Genomic DNA, 19,799 nt, shown 5'->3' on the forward strand with positions numbered 1-19,799 from the left:
TGTAATGATCCTACACAATGTTCTAGGTTTGAACCAAAACAAAAACTTGTTTCAGTCTCTTTGGGAGTTTGATTTACTTTTGTTTCCTGATCCTACAAAGCCAATTCCTGGAATGGGTTGGAGGAAGCAGATGAACCTCAGGTTCCTCCTCAGGACATTTACCCAAGGTTTGTGCCTTCTCCTCTTCCACACGCAGTGCCACCACGCTGGCAGCTTGCCCACCCTTGTGTTGCAGTCAGGGATGTGCCAGGAATAAGGTCTTTGCCCATCTGGAACGGCTGCTCTGCTGCTGGGCACAACTCAGGGCTTGCAGGATTGTTAACAGACAGGCATGAGCTTCAGGGCTCCATGGGGCTGTGTGGCCACATGATGCTGCTGAATGCCACATCTAGTGCCTGGACCCACAAATAAAGGTGAGGAAAGGGGAAACATCATCTCATGGTTTGAACAGAGGACTAAGTTGGAAGCTGGATCTCATTTTCAGCTCTGCTCTTGCTCAGCTGAGAGATCTCAAGGGATTGAAAAGTCTCGAATCCCCATGAAAAGCAGAGAGAGCCAAGGATGTGGCTGTCCTGCAAGTGCCCATCCCCTCAGAACTGAAATTATTAAATGCAATCTTTTGGTGTTTGGGAGGTATTTCTCTGTACCTCTTTTGGTGTCTTTCTAAAAGCCTGTGGGAGATTTTGTCATGGTGAAATTGTGCTTGGAAGCAGTGTCCTGTCAGGTATGAACCCAAGCAGGAATGTCACATTGTGCTCTGGCATGGTAAGGCGGCTTCAGCCAAGGTATGGCCATATCCCAGGGACAGGAGGGTCTTCTCCCTCGGGCAGATGCTGTGAACACCTTCAGCTCCCAGCCAGTCCATACGGTTGTTGGAGGACAGGATTTACAGGAGTGAGAATCCCAAATCCTCTGTAAGGTGAAGGAGGAAAGGGAATAGGAGAGGAAGGGCAGATATTTGGGGAAAGATCCTCCCTTTCCTCCCATTTGAAATAAATATTGTTTTCCATAAACTCATGAAAAGCAGGCATTAATGATTGTATTTCTGAGGCCTCAGCTGTCTTTGCCACAGTCTGCATCTGGAGGACCCCCAGCATCACTATGATACAGCAGCAGCCTGATGAACTGCTGGAAGCCTGTCCATGTTAGAGTCACTCCAGAGCAGTGAAGTATGCAAACCCTTGAATTTTGTGAGCAAATACACATGCCCACACTCCCCATCCTTCCCACAAACACGTGCAATAAGGTTAAATCGTGTCATTACTCATTTATGTCCTGTTACGTGCTGCTTCACAACTAACTCAAGTGCCACAAAGTAGTGGAGGCTGGTTTCTGACCACCACGATCCTCAGAGCTGCCAGCACTGACCGTCTGCTGAAATAACTGCGTGCTGACCACAATGACCAGTATGCAGGAATAGGATATTTTTTCAGCTTGGAGAAGGGCCAAGGCAGATGGGAGCAACAGTGGGACTGGGGGCAACTTCAGAGAGGGATAATGTATTGCAGCTCTGCTAATGACACAGGATAAAACAGCCGTTATGCTGCACTCGTAATAACCAGGCTGTGTTCTTACCAGAGGACAGCGATGCTGATTAGTACGGATAATTGCAGTAGTGCCTTTTGCCTGACAGCTCCTCGAGCCTCTTAAAGAAGTGTGTGATGGATGCCATCAGACTGGTCCTTACGCAGAGGTAGGTGATGGGTATTTCTGCAACATATGCTGGAACGGCTGCGAGCAGGAGCACTCGGGTCGCAAGCTCCCGATGAGAGGTTGCAGGATGATGCAGAGAGAGAAGCAGGGGAATTCGGGCAGTTGGGATGACTAAAGGGGGCATTGCCTGACTCCTGAAGAGGTGACAGCCAACTCAAGTAGATGAATGCAGCCACAGAAGAATGCAGTATCATTAAACAGCTGTAATCTCTAGGGGGATTTTAAAGTGCATGCACTTTTAAAAAGTGGGAAAATTAGACAAAAGTGCAGCCTGGAGAGGTCTGGAAGTCAGGGATGGGACCTGCTGTGCCTCCCCAGCCTGGGGCTGTAGGGCAGAGCTGCGGGGCTGGCCCTGGTGCAGGCTGCAAGCAAAGCCCTAAGGAAAGCAAATGGAAAGAGAGTATTTGTCCTTTATAACTTTATAACCAAAGGTGAATGAAATGTCATGGGAGGGAGTGAAAAACTGCAAGGATTGTCCTCTGTGGAGCCAAATGGAGGCATAAGGCTTCCTGGAGGAAAGGGGAAAATATTTATTTGCCACAGCAAGCGCGAGCTTGGGGCAGACTGCTGCTCCCTGGGAGCATGGAGCTGTGGCAAAAGGCATTTTATCCACCCAGACAGCCCAGGCTTAGAAATTTGCCCATGAAACCCTGGACTTGACTCACCCAGCATGAGGACGATCCTTCACATTTTGGATATGCGCCTCAGTGTCTGGGATTAATGAGGCAACTCTGCTTCTAATTGAAATCTAATCTAATAAAGAAGCAAGCTTTTGCCGTGTCCTTTCCTCCACTTCGCAGGTTAGGGGACCCTTGGCACTTTATCTCTGCAAACAAAATTGCTCTTTAAATTTGAAAATGCATTTTCCGACAGGCTGTGGAGACGTCAGGAGCAAGCATGGAGCTGGCAGCAAATTCTGGCTACTGCTGACTGCCAGGTAGATACTGAATCTCCCAGCCTGACCAATGGGTAGATACCGGATCTCCCAACCTGACCATCAGGAAGAAACCAGATATCGCAGCCTCATTGTTGGGGAGATACGCGGGATCTCCCAGCGCTGGGGACTGGGTGAGCCTCCCCTCAAAGGAGTGACACTGATGTGCTTGTTTGGAACAGGGGTGGCGACAGGAAAGATGACACAAGGATGTCGCTACCTCGTATTTAATGACCCCCAGGGAAGGATCTCGTCTGTCCCAGCCCAAAGGAAGCAGGAAAGGCCATGGGTCTTCATGGGATCGCCCTGGTGACATCCTCCTGAGGATGAGGAAGGAAGGACCCTTCATCCTCAGCTCCCCTTGCCCGGGGGGACACGGTATGCAGCCTGTGGCTCGGCTGGGGACACAAGGCACCCACAGTCCCAGGTCCTGGAGTAGACCCACTCGTTGCTGGGGTGCTTTCAGCCCCTGCGCCTCTTCACGCCCGGGGTCTCCAGCCTGCCACCCTCATCTTCTGCCTGGGCTCCTTCCTCCTCCTCTTCGCCTCAGCGGTGCGCTAGGACCCGCCGGGCGCAGGTGCGGGATGCGGGCGGGAGGTGAATGGGGGGTCCCGGGGGCTGAGGGAGCCCTGGGGGGTCGCGGGAGGTCCTGGGGAGGTCACGGTGGTTCCCGAGGGTCCCGGCGGCTGGGGGAGGTCCTGGAGGGTCCCAGGTGCTGGAGGTCCTAGACGGTCCTGGGTGCTCCCGGGATTGGTGGGGGGGGGGGGCTCTCCTGGCCGCTCTCCGCCCCTCCCGGCGGAGGCTCGGCGGGGAATTTTGCAGGGGAGGTGGGTGTAAGGAGCCGGGCGGCTGCAAGACTTGGGGTGAATGGTGGAAAAAAAGGGGAGGGAGGAGCCGGGGCGGGCGGGAGGGCGGGGAGGGGGCGCGGAGGGCAGCGGGGCGCCGCGGCTCCCGGCTCCCCCCCTCTCCCCGCTCCCCGCCGCAGGGTGCGCGGAGCTCCGCCGGGGAAGGCTTTGGGGACCGATGGAGAACGGCTCGGCCAGCCCGGGAGCCGCGCTGGGCGGCAGCGGCAACCAGACCCTGGGCAGGATGCCCCGGCAGCCCCTGGAGCTGCAGGTGGTCACCATCCTGCTGGTGCTGCTCATCTGCGGAGTGGGCATCGCGGGCAACGTGATGGTGGTGCTGGTGGTGCTGCGCACCAAGCACATGATGACCCCCACCAACTGCTACTTGGTGAGCCTGGCGGTGGCCGACCTCATCGTGCTGCTGGCGGCCGGGCTGCCCAACATCTCGGAAGTGGTGGCTTCTTGGGTGTACGGCTACGCTGGCTGCCTCTGCATCACCTATTTGCAGTACTTGGGCATCAACATCTCTGCCTGGTCCATCACCGCCTTCACGGTGGAGCGTTACATCGCGATCTGCCACGCCATCAAAGCGCAGCTCCTGTGCACCGTGTCCCGCGCCAAGCGCATCATCTCCTCGCTGTGGCTCTTCACCTCCCTCTATTGCCTCATGTGGTTCTTCCTGGTGGACACGACCCAGGTCACCTTCTCAGATGGGGCACAGGTCAGCTGTGGCTACCGGGTCTCCAGAAGCCTTTACATGCCCATTTACTTTTTGGATTTTGCTGTCTTCTATGTCATCCCCTTGGGGCTGGCAACTGTCCTCTATGGCCTCATCGCCCGCATCCTCTTCATGAGCCCCCTGCCCACCACCCCGCAGCACTCCTGCCTGGGCTCCACGCACCAGGGTGGCTCCCTCAAGCTCTCCTGCCGGGGCAACAAGGGGGCCCTGGGCTCCCGCAAGCAGGTAGGGGCTCCCCACCGGGCCGGGGCGTGCTGGGCTGCAGGCAGCACTGTCGGGGCCTCAGTGCTTTGAGGGACATTCTGGCAGGGGATGGGGGCCCCCAATATTTTGTTTCCCTTTGTGGGGGGAGTGGAGAGGGTTGGTTTGCTGCACAGAAGCCCCCCTCCAAGCTGAGTTGGGGTCTGGCAGCACAGATGGGCCTCCCCTGCATTCGCTGAGCTCGGCAGACCAGGACAGAGCTCCAGCATCTCTTGGGAGAGGCAGGAGTGCAGGGGTGTTTGCTGCATATTTAATTACTGATTGCCTCCCCGAGGAGGGGAGTGCTGGGTCACATTATGGGGACTCACCTCCCAGGCAGGGTCCTGGGCAGGTGACCCCAGATTTAGAGGAGCAAAGTCAGGGGAGAGCTGGCATGAACCCCTGCCCTTCGAGCCCAGCCCTGGGCTGCAGCCCCCGGTCCCTGCAGCTGCGGAAGGCACCTTGGTGTCACAGTGCGTGTTTGCCTCTCGGTGACTCCTCTGTTATTCAGCTGCCTGCTCGCTCCCCAGCTACTTCTCCTCCCACCTCCTGCCCATGTTCCTCCTCTTTCTCTGTCCACATGGACAATTACTGTCTCTTGCCCCATCTCCTTGGACAGGTCAGCATCTGGACATGGGACACTCTTGCCTGCTCGCTGGCCATTTTCAGGAGACCATCCCATTCTGGTGTCAAACTTTGCATAGGCAGAGCCATAGGCTATTTTAAAGGAAAGGGCTGAACCTAGCAGTCTGGCTTAAGTCCCTGAAATCACCAGTTCTGTTTTGATTTTGAGTGAGCAGGAGTAGTGATTTCCAGACAACCTGAAATAGGCTTCAGCCTGTCTTAAAGTCCTTGTTTTCCCAACTCAGTATCTTATTGCTGAACTGCACAGGAACCTCCATTCCCCAGGAGAGACAATTCAGTCACAGAGGGGAAGCAAACAGCCCAGAGAACGTGTATTTCTTCATGAACTTCTAAGTCTTTCCAGTTCAGCTTTTTCTCCCTTTTGCTCCAGCACAGAAAGGTTTAAAGCAAGTCTTGACTTCTGCAAAAGTACTTGCCTGCTCTCCCAGGGTCCACTGGCTGCTGTGGGAGCCTCGAGCAGGGTGTTCGGCAATGAGGTCTCTACAAGGCAGTACCTAAAGGTCTGGGTCGATGGCCCCTTCCTTCCAGAGCAGCCGCTGCAGGGGCTGTGCTGCTCCCCCCGCGGTGCTGTGCTGTGGAGCGGCACACAGCGTGCTCCAGCATCATTAGGACAAGTGGCTGAGGCCATTAGTCATGATGGGTGCTCCAGCTCCTGGAAACATCTTGTGCTTGCTTTTCTGTTACACTGGGAGTTTTCTTGAGGTCGTCATTACCTTCTGAAATATCTTAGCATGTAAAGATTTCCCCTAGCTGGCCTGACATCGCAGAGCTGGCATCATTAGGAATAAAGATGCACTGAGTTCTTAAATTGTAAAGCAGTTTCCCAGGGCTTCCAGTTATGGTTTGTTGAATGCTTCCTCCTGATTTCACACCAGCAGCTCTTGAAAGCAAGCTATGTTGAGAGTGATGGAGGAAGAAACCTCAGCTGTGCCACCAGTGGCATGTGGGCTGGGTGGTTGACACACAGGTTGGTGGCTGTCAAATGGATGCGGCGCTGCACCCCAGGGGTGGCTGCAATACAGGTTTTTCCATAAACATCTTCCACAAGTTGGATGTGACATAGGACATGATTGTGTCATTTTATATATAAACATAGGGACTGTCCATAAAATCGGAGGGGGAAAAACCAGGATCTGGGAGTTCAACTTTAACCATTTGATTCATTGCTGAGGGGATCTGCTGGATGCTTGGTGCAGAAATAAGTTATCTGTGCACCAAAGCCAAGTAAAACCACATAGCTATTTTGACAAGAGTTTTGGGCAGTGTGAACAGGAGTGCTTGGAGCATAAAGAATCCAGATGCTGTCAGAGCATCTACCTGAGCACTGCCTGAAATCCAGCCAGAGGTTTTTGCTGGTGGTGCAATGGATTGAGGAACAGGAGCTGCAGTGAGTCATGATTCTGTATCTAGTTATGAGGGAAAAACAACAACCTGACCACCCAGGGAGGAAAGAGGCCTCCGGACACCCCAAGGGGTCAGCACTGGATTCTGCCTGGAATTTGGCTCCCTGAGCAGGGGCAGCCAGGGCCGCAGGAAGGATATTTTCAGGGAGATGCTGCAACATGCGGGAGCCCGGAGGGGTGGTGGGCACAGAGCAGAGGGGAAGTGTGGGCTGAGTGCTGAGGAATGGGCAAATCATTAAGAAAAGGATTTTAATGTGATCAAAAAGGTAGCTGAATCCATTCATGCCAGCAGAGCTGGCAGATGGAGATGCTGGATAGAAGGGGCTTAAAAGCGAGCGCAGAGGAGAGCATTCCCATGGCCAGTGGGGCCCCCAGTGGCACATGTGGGTGACCAAGACAGAGGTGTATGTGCCCATGTGAAGGGGCAGGGCAGTTTCCAGGGGGGCTCTGCCCCCCCCGGCACCCCCAGCACCTGGGTCTATGAGACACCTCACCAGCTTGGCTTTAGCAAAGGTGCGAGAGAGGCACAGAAGGGACCTGGATGCTCTTCTCCAGGCGAGGTTCACCTCCAAGGAAATCAATGGCAAACCACTCCCCCCATGCATTGGGCAGGTACGAGCCCTAAAAGGGAACAGCTTGGACACCAGTGTCCTGTGTCATCTTCACCAGAAGAAAGGTTTCCTCTCTGATTTTCTGATAGCCATGGCATCACTGCCCTCAAAGCCAGAGGAAACCTGCCAAAAGAAGAAACACAGATGGATCTCAACTCAGACCGCTGGATACTTCTTTGCAATAGCTGATGCTGACTGAGGAGCTCATAAGCTTATAAGTTTCCTTGCATCACCCGTGGCCAGGGTGGAAAGGGCAGCCTGACAGGTAATGCTATCAACATCTCGTGCTCTCCTGAGGAGTGCTGGCAGCCCTTCAAAATGTCACCAGGAACTTCCATGGGGGGCCTTGGTAAAGGGTCTTGTCCTGAGCATCAGAAGTGAGGACACAGCATCAGAAACTGCTCTAATAACCAATGCTGGTGGTCTCCAATCTGACAGGGTGATGAGGAGGCTGTGGAAGTGATGCATGTGCTACCAGTGGGGAAAACTGAAGCGAGGGTGCAGCTTCTTTAAAATGCAATTGTCACATAGACTAAACCACTAAAGACACCATTAGAAATCACACTTGCAAGTTTGGTCCAAAACAGCAATAGTGTTGCTGTCTGACAGGCCTCACATGTGCAGCGAGAGCTTCACAAGACCCTGCAGACAGCAGGTTGTGTCCCAGTGATGCGGCAAACCTGGACCCCAGCCCTGCAAACACCTTTGAGTTTGTTGGGGTGATGGTGTACAAGCATCTGCCAGATTCTCATCACAGACCAGTGGTGTGAGGGTAGTTTGGCTCCCAGAGGATCTGTCAGCCAGGAGAGCAGAGCGGGGTGGGAGGGAGGGTGTTGGGTGTGTGTAGCTCAGGTGGTCCTGCTGACCACCCACCAAGGGTACAGGCACACAATGCTCCTCCTCCTCCTCTGGCCTCTATGGTCAGAGGGGAAGTGGCTCTTCCAGGCCCCATGCCCAGAGTCCCCTGACCAAAAGGGGCTATTGTTTTTTTCTCCCTTGCCTCTAAAGAGCCAGGATGGTTGGGGGCGTTTGGCTGTGGAGATGCGGAGTTTGGAAATTAAATTCTCACTGTGTGCTCCTACGCAGGCCCAGCGCTGCACAGCTTGCTTTTCAGAGCATGAAGATGCTGCTGTTCCCTCGCTGGTGCCTCTAAAACACGTATGTCCAGAGCAGGACAACACAAGGCGGGAGGTTTTGCTGTATTTATTACCTAGAGAAGCAAAGCACCACAGGTACAAACACCAGCCACCTCCAAGCACGTATTTCACCTGTCGGAGAGGGACCACTAGAGGGAGTGGATCCCTTAAAAAACGATGCTGCAGCTCAGGATGGTGGTGCCTGGACAAGGAGGGGTGACACTGTCTGGGGAGAAGCGTCTGTGGCCTCGGGGAGGGACAGGGGCAGAGGCTGGACACAGCGCTGCAAGAGGAGATGCGTTGGAAGGGCTGTGTAGGGGTGAAAGATGCTGACCACCTCGTATGGAGTGAGAATGACACTCAGTGTGGGCTTGCTCTGGGAGTTACACCAGGCTTGGCCCATGGAGGTGCCTGGTGGAAGATGAGCTGCCCTTTAGCTTTGGCATAGGGACCCAGGATGTAGTCAGGGGTCTGTACAGCAGATATCCTCGGCCACCCAGCAACAACACTGGCTTACGTGCTCAAAAGTGGCTTTCCGCTAAATACCAGTTGTTCTAGTAAAACATCCCCTTCTGTGTACAAACTTTTGCCTTGCTTCTATCCATAGCTCCTTTACAGCTGTTGTGTGCACACACTATGCACAACAGAGTTGTTGCAAAACACTTGTCGGAAAAATTGTCCCTGAGCTGGTGTTTCCCTGAGGGATGGTTTGAGGCTACAGCAAAACTCTGCTTTTTTTGGGTGCAGCTGTTTTTTGGGGGCCATAATGCAGAACTACTCCAGTTAGCGATAAATGTCCCAAGCTCTCCTCAGTGCTGATTAGGTTCATTTTTCACATGAGCACCAGAAGTAAGTTCATAGCACTTCAAGTGTGCTACAGTCGCCTCAGCAAGGTAGAGTGAGGAAAGGCATGGAGACAGGTTTCAGCTGTGCATGCAGACGATGCTGGAGATTTCTTTCCCCACGGTGGAGATGTGAGAGTGAGTTTGGGATAGATCGTTAGGTTTTATCCAGAGGAGACATCCTGTGTTGACATAACTTTGCTAAAGATGCACCCAGGAGAACACAGTCCGTATGGACGGTTGGCTTTAAAAGGCAAATTTCAATCTTACAGCAAGGTCAGGGCAGGGCTGCCCGTCCCAGCGTGTGGTCTGGATGCAGCACCCTCGGGGAGCACTGAAGGCATTTAGTGAGATGGAGGTAATATCCTCATGGTGCTGTTTCCAGATGGCTTCACCTCCCAGGACAAAGACAGCTTTTCCACAGGGCTGTAGGATGCGTGGCAGGAAGCACTCTTTGGATGACAGCACTCTGTGGTCTTCTGCGGTCCGGAGGGAGGTGTTGGGGGCTTGCTTGGGCAGGAGCCAGGCGAGCACTCGAAGGCACTGCCTGCATTCCCATAACAACCAGCCAAAAAACAGGGGCAGTTATGGCTAAAAAGCAGATGAATCACTGGTTCTTTTCCAGACTACATTTCTTTTGGTCTCAGAAAGGACCAGAATGAGCTTACTTTTCAGCCTTATTAGGATACAGTCCCCCGGCATTGTCACTCAGATGCAGAGTTCAGATCACTCTTCACAAACATTGTGGGTTTCTGAACAGTAAAACAAGGCAGGGTTACAACAGTCGAAAAGCCAAAGATGTTTCACTCTCAGGAGACAGCACATGAGCCGTATTAATGTGTTAGCTTTAAAGGAGAGATTTCAGCCATGCAGAAACCTCCTGGCCATAAGGGACACCTGCCAGAGAGCAGAGCTAAGTGTATGAAAGCTCAGGGATTTATTCAACCCAGCCCTGCAGGGGTAACTTTGCATCTTGGGAACTGGGACAACTGCTGAGTGAGGAGTGCCTGTGTCTCAATGAGGACCTGCAGAGGTGTGGGATCTTGCAGCAATCCTGCTGCCTAGGACTGCTGAAGTTGATGGAAAGACTCCCACCAACCTTGCCCCCAAGACAGCCCTTTAACATGGACCCTTCCAGGCAGGACAGGGACGTGTTCAATCTCTGCATGGGATGGAAAAGCACAGAGCCTGCCCTCATCTCCCAGGAGGAATAAACTGCTCAGTAGGGGGGAATTAAATTCTGACTGAAATGGTACTTAGGATCACTTAAGCTGAGGAGATGGCTGCATTCTGCTGTAAGGTTCAGCTATTAGCACAGTTTTGTTCAGATCAACTTCATTCAGGTTCTTGGAAAATAAACCTCAGATTCATCAAAAATATGGCAAAAGCAATTCTCTCTGCAAACCTGAGAAGTGAGTCTGTGGAAGGCAGCAGGCTGGCTGAATGCTCCATCGCTGCCGTGTCTATTCGCTTAGATGCTTAGAACACAGGTCCCATCCATATGCACTGCTCATGTGGCATACGGTGTTGAAGCAAAATCTGCTCCTTCCTGGGCTGATCTGGTATCTGGGAGCAATCTGCTCCCAGGTCTTGCAGTACAGATGACAGCGATACTGTCTCACTGCTACTGTCAGGATGCTCTTTCCCTTGGCAAGGGGTGGCCAAGCCTGAACTGCCCTGCCAGCCTTGGTGGAGGCAGCGGCTACAACCATGCTGGTACGTAGAGATTTTGATCATGGTCAACTGTGTGCCAAGCAGCTGCTGTCCACTCCCAGCCTATCTGTTCAGGAGTATTTCTATGAACCAGATTATGCCCCCAGCAGTTGCACACTAGATAGGGTGGCTTGAAACCAGAGGTTTGTGAGACAGCTCTTGCCCTTCTGCATCCAGCCAGCCCTTGTAAAAGGCATTGAAAAGCTCCAAAGCTGCCTTTTACTGACAAATCTCGTACAATCTCTCATTTGGGCAATGTCTTATTGCCAAAAGGCAGTAAACTGTGGCAGCAAACATGCTGCAGTCTTAGCAAGAGCCTCAGCACTCACTGTTATCACTGCAAGATCTTATTCTGGGAAGTGTCCTCACATTCCCATTAAACCACACACAGCAAAACACTTTTATTTCAGCCTCAGTTTGACAATAGTCCCTTTCTTGTAAGGAAAGCTTTGTTGCCACTACCAACCACCCCCAATTTCTACTCAAAGCATTACAGGAAGGCGTAGTTGCTTGTGACTAAGTAAAAAAAAACACTCCAAGAAAAGCTGAGAGACTGTGAATGTGATCTAAGTGCTTATTTCCCTGTCGAGAACTGGAGTCATTGCACAACTGCCTTAATATGCGTGTGGCATCAGTGTTTACTCATACTTTCCTCCTTGGAGACGTGTGTATTCTGTAAGTATTTGCTGGAGAATGATTGTCACCTACCAGAAATAGCTGTCAAAATTATTAGGATCTGGAGTTTCAGTACAAAAACCCATTTTCTTAAACGAGCTTGAGTCGAGCTGAGGGAAATTACTGCTCACTTCTGAATTCTCAATTTCTTCTTGTTCCTAATATGTTAGGTAGTACTTCCCTAGTGTGCTGCAAATTAAAATAACCCATACCAATTAGCTAAGTAACTCCCATATCAGCACAAGTAGGAATTTGTGTCAGACTCCAGGCAGTCTCCTCTGCTCTCAGTGCTGCTCTGTACTAGGAGCCTATCCCTGGGAACAGCATAGCTGGCATAGGAAACCAGAAGATCCTAGGCAGAGAGTTGAGTTTGGGAGTTTGGCACCCCCAGAGGTTAGGACGTCTTTTGCACAAATTATTTTCCCCATTGGTTTATTGCCATGTGCGATTTTCGAATTTGCTTTGTGGTACAGAAATTCCCATGATTATCCCAGCCCATTTCCAGGCTGGCGGATGCTTGCCCTAAAGAGCTTTACAGGCTCTTCAAATGGTAGGTGAAAACCTGTCATTTAAGGGGTTTATTTGTGCAAGGTTGTTTAATGAACAAAATGCATTCAGAGGAATAGCCCCATGGTTTGGGTGCCTATTTTGAATGTTTAAAGAGAGATAGAAGCAATATGTAGACTGAATTAGCTGTCTGCACCGTTTCTCCAGGTGGGAAAGCTCTGCTGGAGGTTTAGCATCACATGACTATTTCTCTTTTTGCATATCCCCACTGTCCAGGTGACCAAAATGCTGGCTGTCGTGGTGGTCCTCTTTGCCCTTCTGTGGATGCCTTATCGCACGCTGGTGGTGGTGAACTCCTTCATGGACCCTCCATACCTGAACATCTGGTTCCTCCTCTTCTGCCGCATGTGCATCTACCTGAACAGTGCCATCAACCCCATCATCTACAACCTCATGTCACAGAAGTTCAGGGCTGCCTTCAGGAAGTTATGCAAGTGCAAAGAGAAGGGCGCTGAGAACCCTGTGCCATACACCGCCCCAGTGTACTACACTGCTATGAAGGACTATTCTCATGACAGCTCCGATCACAATGTTACTGAACAAGAAGATCTGAACAGTCTCCCTGCACCTGCAAGGAAGAACAAGCCTGCCAAATAAATCCTGGGACCCTGAAACAACGCAGACAGTGGGAGCTATGTGGCTGCATGCACTGTGTTGGGAAAGCGCCAACAGAAATTGTTTTGGCATTGCAGGAAGCTTAACTTAATACCTCTCCAGGGCATTTAACAAAACAGATTGTTAGAGGCAAATTAATTTGCTTTTCCTTAATGCTAATTTATTCTTGTTTGGTGAAGTGTTAGGCACAGGTCAATGTTTAGCATCTTTAAAGAATCTGTAGTTAAATATAGCAGTGCAATGCCATTCTATATTATATGCAAGTGCAACTGTCTGTTGAGTTGGGCCAGAGTATTGAAAGGAAATCCAGTAAGAGAAGGGCGTTCAAGGAAAAAAACCCTCTTTCTCATGGACCAGATTTCTTATAGGGTGAGATTCACCTACCCAAATTTACATGCCTATAACACAGACACCCCATGTGAGCAGCTCCTCTAGAGTCCTTTTAGAGCTAATGGGGACAATTAGGCACTTGCAGGAAGCAGCTCCTCTCATCTCAGCATAGTCCTCTGAGGAATACACATACCTGCTGAGATGAATGCCTCCCGAGATGTGACTATTTCTGACCACTGACCGTAAAGGGACTCTCTCAGGTGGAGACTCCTGCACCAGGAATAACTGAAGTTGGGTGTCATGAACCTCACCTCATGCTTCTGGAAATATTGCACTGCTGGTAGCACCTAAACCCAGAGTCCAGACCAGTTGGATTTGTTACAGAAAAATGCACAAACTAATAATGAGTGTTCCCTTAGGTAACAGTAATACTTCCAACATTGTGGTCTAAGCTTCTTTAGGATAATTTTCCCTTTTCTGTCCAAATTCCTCTAGTTGCTTCAGCTGGATACCGTAGCCTTGTCCTGTAAGCCCTGCTGTGGTGTAGCTGTGTGTTGCTCTCCATCCCAGCTACAGCTGCATTTCAATGGCAAGTGAAGCAATTCTCTTATTTCCTGAGAGTAATTTGTGGAAGTGTTTTGTGATAAGTGATGCACTGACTATAAGATATTAACAATACTCATTGCTGCTGTCATCTTGTGAACAAAGTGGATACTCATAAACTGCGGCATTGAAGAAACCAGCTCAAGGACACTTGCCCTGGACTTGCAAGAGACTCTCTGGACTAGGAGTAAAATGAAACAGATTACACAAGCCAAATAAAACAAGTATCAGCCACCAGTAACCCTCAAGTTACTGTAAAAAACTATTTGAATAGCCATTTCAGCCTCCCTAGTTAACACTGATTTTCACCAAACTATAGTGTCAAAAGATCTTAGAATTTTGCATCCACTTTGGAAAATATCTGTGTGATATCTTTAAGAGCACAAGATGTTAAGGAACCATTCTGCATCTTTGGGAAATCACTTCCCTGAGCAAGTCAAAACAAGACCTCACCTGCAACGGATGTGTCAGGAACTGTCCAGGACCTATTTCATTTTGGTGTAGGGTGGCTTTGCATGTATGATTATTATATTGTGAGTTATTACACTATCTACTTTTCCCCCAAAATAACTGTAGGATGAGGGAAGAGAGCATTGGTTTTTGCAATTATTTGAAACTGTGTGTTTGGAATTTAAGGATTCATGCCATTTTTTGTGTTATTTTGCGTATATTGGGAATTTAGGAACAAAGTTGCTAAGAAAGTTCTGCACAGAGATTTGGGATTTGCTTCTTGAAGAAAATGGAAGTGTTTTTGCTATGATGTGAGAAAATTGTTACACTTAGCAAAAGAAACCAGGAAATGAAACAATTTGCTTGTAACAATCTTTTCTCTAGTGTAAGATTTTTTTTTCCCCATTGGAACATATTTTTCCTTAGCAGCTCAGAACAAGCCATTGATAAAAGCATCTGCATACAAACCAGAGCAGTAAGGATCAGGGTGCCTCAAAGTAACACACAGGTAGGGCACAGGAGGACAGGGAGCCCAGCTGCTGGTCCCCTGAATGTGACAAAATCCAGGGCTGAGGTTTGGATGTGTCAGCTCTTATGTGGGATGGGTTGAGGCTAACAGGAACGATTATTGCATAGCCCAGAGCTAAGCTGGGCTCTTGTGACAACGAGCCCTTCTTCCAGTGCATCAGAGACATCTCCTCAAAACATGACAGCTTCTTCCCCTTAAGCCACTCCATGCCCTGTCTAACCAGCACAGGAATTAATTTTCTTCATCTTCACAGCCAAGTGTGGCTTGCAGCTCCCTGGGGCATGGGGCCCTGCGCACACAGGCACCTTTGGGTACACATGCCATAGCCAGCCCCAACAGCCAGAGACATACAGTGAGCAGCAAGACATCCTCTCCTTGGCCCTTTCCCTCCCTGCTCCCCAGCCAACTAATCTGTACAGCTATAAGGGGATGAGGGATGGCAAGGAAGGAGGAGAAAATTAACCTTTCTTATCATTGCAGTAAACTGGTAACACTCTGTAAGCATGGTGAGGTTGGAGAGGAGGAGGAGGAAGAGCTGGGACTGTGGCTCTGCAGCCCCATGCTGTTTGCTTTGGTACAGTTACTAGATCATGGTGGCTGAGCAGAGCCCAGCTGCCCTCCGGGCTGGGGAGCTATGGAGGATGGTGCCTCCCCAGGGCATCAAGAACAGGCAGCATCTCCTCAGGGATGGGCTGTCCTGCACTGCCAGCCCTTCACCCTGTAGCTTCACGTGCAGAGAACAACAGGAAAGTCAGCTTTGCCCTGAGGCCAGGTGGGAAGAGGATTTACTGCCTGAGCTTGGAAACCCACCTGCATCCTGACCTAAAGCATTTCTCAGGCATGGGATGGGCAGTTTGACAGATGGCCTTGATCTCTGCAAACCCAAGCAGCAGCTCAACTCTGAAGCATCTCCAGCAGGATCTTTTCCGCCTCCCCATCACATTTCCAGTCTTCACTGTTCCGCTTTATGCTTTTTTACCCCAGACAGAGACATCCTAAAAGCACTATTCTACTAATTAAATTTCAGCCCCAGGCCAACAGCTTGTTGGTAGTTCTGAAATTTTTGTTCAACATACTTGGGATTCAATTAAAACCCAGTTTGTTTCTCCCCTTTCTGCACTTATCTGCCAAGTACTGCGTGACCCTTTGATATTTTTTGAGAAGTAATTGGCAGATAAATTCCCCCGGGCACCACGAGATCTCTAGCAAATGCACCAGAGCATTAAACTCTAGATGAGGAATGAGTTCCTCCCCCTTCTCCCTGCATGTATTCTGACACACTAGGAGGAGTTGAGACAGTTTTAAGTGGAAGTGGAGGTGGAAGGTCAGCACTCTGTTTGCTAAGGAGATGCTGGTTGAGAGGACAGGCAGCCGTGTGCTGTTGGGAAATAAATCACCAGCAGAAAGGAATTAAAATAAGTAACTCATCACTGTAACTTCATCTGGATATCCAGGGTTTGAATAAAAACATTAATTTCTTATAAGAAATCAAAGACCACCCTTCAAGCCTGAGCCTGGATTACCTTGTACCCTGCAACACCCCACCCTGCTCATAAAGTCTGAAGCTGCATTTTACCATTAGCATTAATTTACTTTCAACAGCATGAGTGTAGGCTGTGAGTTTATAAATATGCCAACAAGTAGGGAATCTATTACTCCTAAATAATTTACCACATTGAAGCCGCTCCTTAATTTGATCTAACCTGTTAGTTTCTTGATTAAAGACCTTCCAGTGCTTGTTGACCTGGTAAAACGCCATCTGCTTTCTTCAATTACACAGCAAACAAGTCCCCTGGCAGGAGAGGGGGGAACATGGCACTGCCACAGAGCCCTGGGGAGGGGGGATGAATTTGTGAGCAGTGCAAAGAGGGGGATGGAGGAAGAGGCAGCAGCTTGGGGAAGGGCTGGTGAGGGAGGGATGACTGAGGTTTATGGGTTGGGAGAACCATGGGTTAGCTGAAGCTCATGATATTCATCAGAGACGTCCAGTGTAGGAGACCCCATGTCCAGCATGTCTACCTGAATCTAGGTGGTCCCAATGCATTGGTGATAGAGGCCACACAGTAATCACCCCTATGCAGTGCACAGATGGGTCCGCAGCAAGGGTTATTTACTCCTGCAAAACACAGAAGTTTAAATAACTTAACAAACTCTTCAGTTTCAGCTCCAGTCAGGTTGTCTTCTTACCTTGTCTCTAGATTTGGGTAGTGGAAAAGTTACTTTCAGGGGGGAAACTGGGCATCCACACCAGCCTGTGCCAAAGGAGAGCATGGCCATGTGGATGTCTCCCTGGGAGACCCTCTCCCCTGCGATACTCGCCAGCACCCCAGGAGCCAGCCTGTCCCAGGGCCACATTTGGGAGTAACCCACAAAACACCAGCAGTTCCCTAAAAAAGGGATGAAAAGGCCACGAGGGCACCCAACACCTCCCTACAACCAGAGCAGGCTGTTAGAGCTGGGCTTCCGCTCTGTGGTACAATCCTGTGAAGAGCACATTACTAAGATTAAAATAGCGGTACCTTTAAATTAGCAATACTTAGGTCACTGAAGAATATGCTGAGCAACTGCTTAAATTTTTCAGAGACACAAAAGAGGGTGGACCACCCGTTAGGAAACGACTTCAATACAGCCCCTTTTCAATCCAATCTAGCATTCGGCTGCTTTTTTGAACTAATTAGTTCAAGCAGGCCCCAATTAAGGACCTGCTAATAAAGCCTGAGGGTTAGTTCTACAGCAATATTAATATGATCACTCAGCAGTTATTTGTTTATTTTGCAATTTCTGTTTCCCAAGGCCTCTGGAGGGCTCTTTGGCCAGTGCTACCCCCAGACCTGCCTCCTCTCTGCTCGCTCAGAGGTTGCTCCTCAGCACTCTCCAAACCAAGGCATCCATTTTAAGGAGCATGCTGCAATGCACGGCAGATGCAAGCTTGCCAGTCCCAAAGGACTGACTGTAACTTACTAAAATACCCCTAGTTTAGCAGTTAACCAGCCCTGCCCATTTCTGCCCTGCCAGAGTTTAAACACAGACCCCGATGGGAGGGCACTGATGGCATTGCCTGTGCCTCAAATTGGGGCACTTTCTCAGGTATTGCCATGGTGATGGGCAGAAGTATTAAGGACAATCTGTTCTTTTTAATTGTTGTATTTTCTTTAATAACCACCCTGTGAATTGTGCTCTGAGTGTGCTGTTTCTATAGACACAGGGGATGCTGCAAGTGCACCAGCAGCCACTTGCTGCTCCTCCAAAAGGGAATGCCTGAAGCCATGAGCCCCGGGGAGGCCTTTAAAAGCTTTCCCCTCTCAAGAAGGTGGTCCTGGGATGGTCCTGGTGCTAACATGACTTTGAGATGGTCAGCAAGGGCCCATGATCCTGTCTGATCTCATAGGCACACTGTGAGTGGCTGCTCAGAGGAAATAAAATAAAAGCAACTTTTTCCAGCCACACAGTCCAGTGTTTCTGGCAGAAGAGGACAGGAGCAGGTGGCCACCTCAGGGCCCCTTGCTCCTGGTTGAGCTGGGCATGGCACACCCTTGGCTTGGTTGGGTGGGAGAAAGCCAGAGCTTTCGAAGCCAGGGCTGGGGCTAAGTCGTGGCCAGGTGTGAGGAAACATTTTGCTGGAGTCAACTAACAGTGGCTATTCCCTGTTCCCAGCTCCTTGGCCAGAAAGGAGCACAGCAACCCCTCTGTGCTTCCCAGCACCTACTCGCTGCTTGGCCACCTTGGTGCCAGCTCTCGCCCTTCCTCTCACGCAAAGATGAAGGCCAAGAGAGGGGGTCACTCCTGAGAGCCCTGATGCCCCGCAAGGACAGTGGAGGGTAGCGTGGCTGTCCCCAGGACGCCTGGGCAGGTCATTCTCAAAGGACACCAGGGCTCAGATTGCACCTTCCCTCCCACTGGTGGAGGCTAAGGCTGCTGCCCTTCAGTCACAGGATCAGGCCAGTGCCTTTATCCTGCTTCTCACATATCGGACACCTCCCTGCCTGCACCCGGGGACGCTTGGCCGGGAGCAGTGTGGGGGGCATTACCCCTGAAACCAGCAGCTCCTGAAGCACAGACCCAGCACTGTCACCCCTACCCCAGGGAAGGGGCAGGCTTTTTGTTTTGCCTTTATTAGTATTTTTGAAGCAATACATCATTGCTTTAGTAGCAGACCCACCTCCCTCCCTGCTGCCTCTGCCACACATGGGCCAGAGATCTGCTCCATTCATCAGCCTGAGATTTATGAGGTGCAAAGGGCTCCGGTTACCTTGCTGCCCCCAGTCTCCTCCCAGAGACTGGATGAATGAGATGCTGCTGGTTCCTCCCATACCAGAAGCAAAACAAGCCCAGAGGAGTGTAAAGCCATCATTTCACCAAACTCAGCTCCTTAAGTCTCTACCAAAGCATGAAATCTTCTGCCACAAGACCCCTTGTGTCCGGCAGAAGTTGAGGGAGGTCCTGCTGCCCGCAGAGGCTGAGCTTATGTCCTGCCAGCCTCTCTGCACAGCCCAGCTTTGCTCATGTGAGACACTCCAGAAATAGAAAAGGGATTGAAGGTTTCGGCTACTCTGGATTCCTCGGGCCCCCGGGCCCTGCTGCCCCTGGCTGGTGCTGGGCTCTGCTCTCCCATCTTCCCCTGTAAAACACGCTTCCCCCGACTGCCATTTCCCTGTCCCTCGCACCTGGCTTTCCTCTCACTTTGGCCGTTTCAAGGGGCTGAGCGAGAGGACAGGCCACGGGCAGAGGAGAATCAGTCCTTTCCAAACTCAGGAGGACTGTGGCACCAGAAGAACAGGCAGCGACGCGCAGCTTGGAAGAAACTTGGCAGCAGCCCTGGGGTCAGGAGGCAGTAAAGGGACTTGTCAGCAGCCATCTCTATCACCCAGCCAGGCTTTGGGCCAGTGAGCCACCTTTCCTCCTGGCCCTGTGCAACCTCTGGAGGAGGCCAGCGTGATGGTAGCACACACAGCTTGCTCAGAGCTGGACATGTCCTCAAATATCTGGCACCAAACTTTCAAGTAGTAAATGAAAACAATTCTCTTTGCAAAGAACCCCCACTATTGAAAAAAACACAGATTTTAAATAGATACTCGGGAAAAGCTAAAAACCATTCAGATGCCACTGTGCAAATTCTGCACCACATGTTGATGAGCTCTCCTGTAAGACTGGAATGAGTGCGTCAACCTGGAAAGAAATCTGGAGATTCCCTCGCAAAGATCCACGTGGA

General features: G+C 50.7%; 1 protein-coding gene across 1 annotated transcript; it reads left to right on the forward strand.

Moving 5' to 3' along the window:
- The first annotated feature begins 3,670 nt into the window (after nucleotides 1-3,670).
- LOC141951811 (thyrotropin-releasing hormone receptor-like) lies at nucleotides 3,671-12,660 on the forward strand. Its single transcript, XM_074888506.1, has 2 exons — nucleotides 3,671-4,456; nucleotides 12,280-12,660. Exons 1-2 carry the CDS (start codon nucleotides 3,671-3,673, stop codon nucleotides 12,658-12,660), a joined length of 1,167 nt encoding a protein of 388 aa, XP_074744607.1.
- Nucleotides 12,661-19,799: the final 7,139 nt, after the last annotated feature.

Source organism: Strix uralensis, chromosome 18 (assembly GCF_047716275.1).
Source record: "Strix uralensis isolate ZFMK-TIS-50842 chromosome 18, bStrUra1, whole genome shotgun sequence".
NCBI lineage: Eukaryota > Metazoa > Chordata > Aves > Strigiformes > Strigidae > Strix > Strix uralensis.